Source organism: Gracilinanus agilis, chromosome 2 (assembly GCF_016433145.1).
Source record: "Gracilinanus agilis isolate LMUSP501 chromosome 2, AgileGrace, whole genome shotgun sequence".
Classification (NCBI taxonomy): domain Eukaryota; kingdom Metazoa; phylum Chordata; class Mammalia; order Didelphimorphia; family Didelphidae; genus Gracilinanus; species Gracilinanus agilis.
This window is the reverse complement of record NC_058131.1, coordinates 626,262,377-626,270,964: the sequence shown is the minus strand read 5'-3', so window position 1 is coordinate 626,270,964 and position 8,588 is coordinate 626,262,377. Positions and strand designations below refer to the sequence as shown.

The 8,588-nt window shown below is 35.4% G+C and overlaps 1 protein-coding gene across 7 annotated transcripts in view; it reads left to right on the top strand.

The window, feature by feature from the left end:
* ABLIM1 (actin binding LIM protein 1) overlaps positions 1 to 8,588 on the top strand; it is a 268,909-nt gene that overhangs the window by 110,280 nt on the left and 150,041 nt on the right. For all 7 annotated transcript variants that reach the window (XM_044665602.1, XM_044665611.1, XM_044665607.1 and 4 more), the window contains 2 exons: positions 220 to 403; positions 6,463 to 6,572. In XM_044665602.1, coding sequence (XP_044521537.1) covers positions 220 to 403; positions 6,463 to 6,572 — 294 coding nt within the window. The remainder of the gene's footprint in view (positions 1 to 219; positions 404 to 6,462; positions 6,573 to 8,588) is intronic.

The following is an 8,588-nucleotide window of genomic DNA, read 5'->3' as shown; positions in this document are numbered from 1 at the left end:
TATAAGAGACAGAGAGAGAGAGAGAGAGAGAGAGAGAGAGAGAGAGAGAGAGAGAGAGAGAACAAGTAAAATAGTTCTCCACACTAACCTCACATTTCCCTCACCTTACTGCCCCCTGCCCCATAGCATCTCTCAGGTCAATCAGCCTGATATTCAGATATTTTATTATTTTTTTCCAGTGACCCTAACTAAGCTGTGAATGTGTTTGTATTTCTCCAGTATGTGGCTGTGACTTGGCTCAAGGAGGCTTCTTCATAAAGAACGGAGAATACCTCTGCACCCTGGATTACCAACGAATGTATGGAACGCGCTGTAATGGCTGTGGGGAATTTGTGGAGGGGGAGGTGGTGACAGCTCTTGGGAAGACCTACCACCCGAACTGCTTTGCCTGTACTGTCTGCAAGTAAGTAGTCCTTGATCAGCTGCACACAGTAATTCTGCAGCAGGAATTGGCTGTGCAATCTGGCAGAAGCTTGTCACTGGACAGATTTTCTTGTTCATGACATTCTTCATTTGTTCTCTCTTTTTCCCTTTGCCCTTCTTTCCCCCTCTCTCCCTCCTTCCCTCTCTCCTTCCTTCTCTCTCTGTCTCTCTTTCTTGTTCTTCCTTTATCCTTTCCCCTCTATCTCTATCACCGCCTCTCCCTTTTCTTCTTTTCTTTCTTTCTCCTTCTCTCTCTCTTGTTAATTTTTTTTAAAAGACTGAGTCATTTTGAATGTAAGGTGATTTTTGTATGGAGGATTTATTTTGAGTCATTATTTTGCTCATAGCAAGAAGATGAAGACCCGGTTGTTTTAAACCCATATCCTATACCTAACAGATATAAGTTGTTTATTGGGCCCTAATTCAGCTTTACTATCCTCTTCAAAGTTGGAATGCATTTCTATTTGTTATGTTTATGATATAATTCTCAAAAGTATTAAATGCTATGTATTTTTGATGGCTGACTTAAATTTTGCTTGATTTGGATTGTTTTCACTGAACCCAGCCAGATGATTATATAGTCTTGAGTTATCACAAAAGCAAAGTTCAATCCTCACTCCTTGACCACTGACTTGAGAGCCAATGAGGCCTGGGTTGGAATCCCAATCATTATGAATGATGTGACCTTGGAAAAGTCACTTGATATCATAGGATCATAAATTTAGAGCTTGAAGACATCTTAAAGGTCATTTATTCCAAACCTCTTGATCAAGGAAATATGTGTATATATGTATATATGGAACTCCTAAATAAGGAAATTATCTCTACTGAAGGTTGGAGCCTTCTCTTCAATTTATTGTCTTTAAAAAATTGCCTAGAATACTGAAGTGACTTCTCCAGGGCTATGTGGACAGTATTTTTCAGAGGGAGGATATGGACTTAAGTCTTCCTGCCTTGGGGTCCAGCTTTCACCCCTTGCAAGGCAAGAGAGAACAAGTTTATTCTCTCTTTTATATAACAATCCTTTAAATTGCTAGACAGTTATTCCCAAAGCTGTTTCCCTTTCTTTAGGCTGAATATCCCTAGTTCCTTCAATTTCTTACTCATGAGAATGGTTTCTAGGGCTATTTTCTGTCGTGGCCATTCTTCAGTTGTGACAATTCCAAAATTGAACACAGCAGTAACCCCTGTTGCCACTCAGTGCTGGTGATATAAAAACAAAATTAAACAGCTTCTGCCTCCAGCCCTTACTTTCTAATGCTTTCACTGGACAGATGAAGAAACTGAGGCCAAAAAAAGACTCAATGACTTACCCAAGTTAAAAAGGTAGTGTAAGTAGGGAGCAGGGCTTAGATTCTTTGGGGCATCTGACTTCAAACTCAGCATGCTTTACATTCTAATAGTGAATCCCTGACTGAATCTAGTTTTCTTTTCTTATACTTATATGTAAGACATATAACTTTTTTATCTCATGGATGATATTTATCTATATTGATTGCCACCTAGCCATACCTTTTCATCTTGTGTGATTCTTGTCCAAGTTCTCCTAAATCCTTATTTACTCAGGTGTTATCCAAAGTACCAGAGACTGTCTCCTGTAGTCACAAGCAGAATTCAGTCTATCTCTTTTTGCATCAATCTTACCATTCATCCCTTTTTGTTTATACATTTCATTGATGGGGACAGATAATATAAAGCAGTGAATCAGTAACCAGCCTTGGTGTCAGAAAGAAATGTATCAAGTTCTAGTGCATCCTAGTTTTGTGAAAACTTTATGTTATTACTATTTGCATCAAGCTCCAGAACTTTACAAAGCCCCCTTCTAGAAAAAATTATGTAATGTCCCAAAAGATTTTGGCCTGCCTGTCCACATAGAACATATCTAGGGAATAAAGAATGTCTCTTGCCCAGATGGTGATGATACGCTATATGGATAAATCATAGCATTATCCATTAGTAGAGCATATCTGAGAAATATAATATAAATGGATAATTTGGTCTCAAAATTAAACAAAAAGGGGAGAGGAGATTGGATTACCTTCAGGAAATTGCAAACTATTTTTTAAAATGTCAAACATCTCAAAACAAATGTCCATCTTTTTAATATCTATATTCTATGGATAGTGTTGTATGGCTTATGAGAAATGGAACAAAATATTCTCCACTGAGTTTAAATCGAGTAACATACAGAGGACCAGGAGGATCATATGGAGCAAGATACAAGATGTAAGCAATAAGGAACCATAAAAAATAGGAGTAAAAAATTTTTTTAATTTTTAAAAAATTTATTTTTAAATATTTTTCCATGTTTACATGATTTCTTTTCTGTCCCTCTCCTCTCTTCTTTCTTTCCCTCTCCCAGAGCCAACCAGCAATTCTGGGTTGTACAAATTGATACCTATTTCCATATTATTCATTTTTACTATAGAGCAATCTTCTAAAGCCTAAACCCCAAATCACATACCCATATATACATGTGCTAAGTGATGTCATATGTTTTTCTTTTGCTTTTCTATTCCCATAGTTCTTTCTCTCATTGTGGATAGCATTCTTTCACATAAGTCCTTCAGGAGTATCCTGTCTTGTTGCATTGCTACTAGTAGCAAAGTCCATTACATTGAATAGTTTCACAGTGTTTTACTTTCTGTTTACAATGTTCTCCTGGTTCTGCTCATTTCACTCTGTATGAGTTTATTGAGGTTCTCCCAGTTCATATAGAAATCTTCCAGTTCATCATTCCTTACAACACAATAGTAGTATTCCATCACCATCAGATACCACAGTTTGTTCAACCATTCCCCAATTGAAGGACACCCCCTCATTTTCCAATATTTTGGCACTATAAAGAGTGCAGCTATGAATATTTTTGTACAAATATTTTTCCTTATTATCTCTTTGGGGTACAACCCTAGTAGTGGTATTGTTGGATCAAAGGACATGTAATCTTTTAAAGCCCTTTAGGTATAATTCCAAATTGCCTTCCAGAATAGAATGCCTGAATTAATTCACAATTCCAGTGCATTAGTGTCCCAATTTTGCCACAACTCCTCCAATGTTTATTGTTTTCCTTTACTGTCATATTGGCCAATATGCTAGGCGTGAGGTAGTACTTCAGAGTTGTTTTGATTTGCATTTCTCTAATTAGGAGGCATTTCGAACACTTTTTCTTGTGATTATTGATAATTTTAATTTCTTCATCTGAAAACTGTCTATTCATATCCCTTGACCATTTGTCAGTTGGGGAATGTCTTGATTTCTTGTACAATTGACTTAGTTCTTTGTAAATTTGTGAAATAAGACCCTTTTCAGAGGTTTTTGTTATAAATTTTTCCCTCAATTTGTTGCTTTCCTTCTAACTTTGGTTGCATTGGCTTTGTTTGTACAAAACCTTTTTAATTTAATATAATCAGAATTATTCACTTTATGTTTTTGATGTTCTTTATATCTTGCTTGGTCTCAGGAGTAAAAAATGTTATCAAGAAAATGTATAATAAGGGGCAGCTAGGTGGCTCAGTGGATTGTGAGCCAGGTCCAGAGATGGGAGTTCCTGGATTCAAATTTGGCCTCAGATGCTTCCTAGCTGTGTGACACTGGGAGAGTCACTTAATCCCAATTGTCTAGCCCTTATCATTCCTGCCTTGGAACCATTACAGAAGATATGAATCCTAAAACAGAAGAGCGGCAAGGGATTGGCGGTCAAGGTTAAGTGACTTGCCCAGTCACTTATATGAACCTATATGAACCAGATTTGATTCAAGGTTCTCCCAACTCCAGGCCTGGTGCTCTCTCCATTGTGCTAACTCACTGCTTCCAAAAGGATTTTTTTTTTACACAAAATTTCTTTATTTCATAGGTTGTCATAATCAGAGACTTCCTTACCTTGTAGTCAGTCTCCTAGTAATGAACCTTTCCATACTTTAATAAGAAAGGTCTTGGGCAGTAGATTTAATATGATATTATAACTATGCTTGAAGCTTTCCAACTTAATAAAACTTTCCAGAGTTCATGTTCTACTCACATAGCCCTCAAGAACTCATTTTTACCTCCACAAAAAGATGAAGCATCAAACCAGGAATTTATAAACTTAGTTTCTTATGTCTAAAAAAATTATTGGATTGGGCAAAATGACCTCTGATGTCCCCATTAAAATATATACTTGTGAATAAGAATTGTTCAACTCCTATTTGCATTTTCAGAACCTTACTCATGGTGGATGTTGAATAAATATTTTTGATAAATTAATTCTAGTCCCTTTATCCCATTGCTCCAGAAAATAGACTCTTTGAATTCAACTTCATTAAATGAATCAAGAAAATTAATTTCATCTTGAAATCTAGATACCACTTTGTCTTCACTGATTTGCCATGGAGTATGATAACCCTTTGATTTGATTTGCAAATACAACAGCCATGTGCTCAAATGGGCTTTAAACCTAAAAATTTAGGTTTGGTGGGGCAAAAATATTTTGAGCCTATATTATATATATATGTATGTATATGTTATATATTATATGTATGTATATATCCTATTTTGTAGGTATTAATTGATAAGAAGGATAGGTGAGGTATTAAAAAGAATGATTCTCTAGCTCCTAGATGTTCTCCCTATAGGTCCAATTAGAGGTTTATTCTAGACATGATCGATTCTATGCTTGTCTAAATACAATTATTGGCCAGTGTGATTTTTATTCATCTGAGGTGCAATTCTGCTTTGATGAACCAACATTAGTAAAAACCTTTGGGCTATCCTTGATATGACAGGTGCCTTGAAATTTTCCTTAATGCATATGTATGTGTGATATACACACACACACACACACACACATACATACATACACATATGACAGTAGCCAAAACAAACCTAAAGATACTTTTGCTATTCTAGATTTACCCTCCGGTATATTACAGTTAATTATCATTAAGATTAAACAATTATAGTGTGTGGACTGGGGGTGAAACTAGAGGCAACTGGAAGATAAAGAATGTTTATAAAAGTAAATACTGGTCTTAATTAACTTCAGGCTATTCTTTGTTTAATTGCAATTTGTTCTAAGACATGTACTGATATGTTTGTTGTGCAGGTTTTAGAACAATTTACTAATTGGCAGTATCACACAGAGAATGACATTGCCATTAGGAATTCATGTTAATGAATTCTGTTGGTGAACTGGCCAAGTGCAACCTAGAAATAAATAATCTGGCAGAGAAAACATATGTGGAATATTTGTTTAATAACTATAAAAAATAGCATGTAGACAACCACCGAATTGGGGGTTAGAGAAAAAGCAGAGGGAGGCAAGGAGAAATGCAACTGGCATGAGATTGAGAGTTTGAAAAATTAACTATAGCTCTTGAATATTAGTAAAAATTTAAAAAGAAATTTCAATGATCCTTCAATTTTTTCTTTCTGAAAGAAGTTAATGCCAATTTTTGAATAAATATATCTATTAATAGTAAGTCTGCTTCTTTATGCTCCTGTGATCCCTATTTATAAGCAAATAAGCTCTCAGGCACCATGAGAATCTTTAACTCTTATCTGGCACCAAAAATAACTTCTGCTTCAACAAAGGAATTATTTTCCAATGATGTCCCAGTTACCTAAAGTAATTAATGCTTAAGTTTCCAGCATTTCTCTTGGGGAGAAGCCTTGAGTATTTAGCAAGAATTTGTGGTATTCAAAATCCCTTATTCTTGAAAGACCTGTCAGCTGACAATTTCCTGTCACATGCTGTTCAGAAACACATTAAAATATCACTCAAGATATGAAGTTAAAGTGAGATTTTCTCTATTTTACTCCTTAGATGGTCCTCTTTTGAAAGGAAAGAATCAGCTTCCATAACCCCCTTTCTCTCCAAAATGAGGTTCATTTAGCAATTGGATTTGTTCCAGTTGGCTGAGTTGATCAAGTCTGCATTTCAAACATTTTGGCTGGTGTTTCTCCAAGATATTATTTTGCTCCAGAGGGCAGCAAACTGAAGGAGTAAGAGAAAAGACTTGAATCACTAAAATAACCTTGACTACAATGTCTTTCTGTTTCCAGACGCCCGTTTCCACCTGGAGACCGAGTTACCTTCAATGGAAGGGACTGTCTTTGTCAACTCTGTGCTCAGCCAATGTCTTCCAGCCATAAAGAGGTCTCAAGCTCCAGCAGTAAGTATCCTCATAGTTCTGTCTATTCTTATTCATTGTAAATGCATATACTTTCCCACAAAGTTGGCTTATATTTTTGTAATTGAAAGGGTGTTGATACAGGTCTCCTTAGCTGTAAAGAGTCTAATAGTTAATTTACTTTTGGGAAACTATACTTGGACCATAACTAGAATTGCTATACCTAGTTGTAAAATGTTTAACTTGTTGAAGGCTTTTTGTGCAATAAAATCCATTCATTGAAAAATATTTATTTATTTTTAGAGGAACAAATTAAGAATGAGGTAGACATCAGAATGATCTATTAGAGCATGAAGATGAGAGAATTTCTAAAGTCTTCCTTAGAAAAACACAACAATTTTTGGACTTTTGAGATTTGGAGATGAGAATGCTGGAAGCAGACACAGAGAAAGCAGGAGCTGTTGCCATAGCAATCATTATACAAACTTAGAAAAATTTGGCTAGTCATACTCAATCTATTCAGTTTTCAGAATTGGAGACCATTTCTAGGACCTTGGATATTCAAACTAAACAGTGACATCTAATTGAGGTGAATGAGTTTACTGTCTCTTCCTTCTCATAGGTAAAATTTGCAAGGGTGAATTGGTTCCTTGCAGGTGGTATAACCCTGTATGCTTAATTACAAACAAGGAGCTTATAGGAAAGTCTTGCCTCTACTTCTTCATGAGATTATCACATGGAGAATTAGAAATTAAAATGGAAGTTGACTGTTCCCTTTCTCTGGCTCTTTCCAATCCCTTCCAAAGCCTCAAGTAAATTATTTCAGCCCTATAAGTCACAGTTTAAAAGTATGCGATAAGCTGCTTTGGTGACAAAGGAATTTCCAATGGTTTTGATTAATAGACATAAAGTGATTTGCAATTCTCCTGCTGGAAGAAAGGAAATATTTTGTTACTTGGTAAAAATTAAAATGGTTTAATCCAAGCAACATTTGCAAGTTATTTTAATCCATGGGAGATTGGGAAGAGAGGAGGATGAGGGTATATGGGCAACTTATTCATCAAACCCTTGCTGAGTGTGTGTGTACAACATGATACTGTATACTGTGGAAGGCATAAATAATTCCATATAAATTTGTAAATATTTATTTTATAAATACAATGAAGATTCTTTATTTTAAAGAGCCTTTAGTTTCAAAGGAGAAAATAAGACGTACACAAATAGCCATAAAGCAAAGTAGAGGGTGGTAAGTAGTTTGAGTTAAGAAGAAAGTTATTCAAAACAATCTGTTTGACCCTTAAGAGTTAGCTCCTAAATTGTATTTATTTTCTCTAAATTGTTCATTCTACAAAGAAGGATGAAAGTATATTGGGGACAGAATGTTAAGTACTGTCGACTAAGAGAGACTTGTTTTGACCAGCTTGTACAGACTCAGACCATAGCCCTAGTGAAATAGGCAGGAGTTCTATTTTAGACTTCTTTCTTATCCTCCCCACCTCCAGCACCTTCCTTCCAAGGAAAAGAAAAAGAAAAATTATCACCCTCACTCCCACCCTTTTTTCTGGAAATATACCTTAAAGGTAAATTGAAGAAAACCCATTGGAAAAATTCTTTAGTTTCCAAAAGAGGAAAAATATTTTGAAATACTTTTTTTTAGTTTATATTCGTGTTTACTATGTGGGCATTGCTCATTAGCTGTTTTAAAAGATATATACTCCATTGAATCACTGAAAAGGATTATTTGACTTAAGTACCATAAAGATATTTTAACAAGTTCCAGAGACTATCCAAGCAATCCAAATGTGTATTTCCTAGTTTGAGTCCACAAAATTTAAACACAAAAGCACAGAAACAGACCCATTCAAAACCTAAACATCCTGAAATTCAAACAACTAAGTCAACTCCTTCATGTTAAATTTAAGTCTTTTCTATCAGTGTGTGATTTATGTGATATCTGTTAGGGAATCTTTTAAATGAACTTGCTACTGAAACAGCCTTGGCTTTCTAAGACAGAGAGAGAGAGAGAGAGAGAGAGAGAGAGAGAGAGAGAGAGAGAGA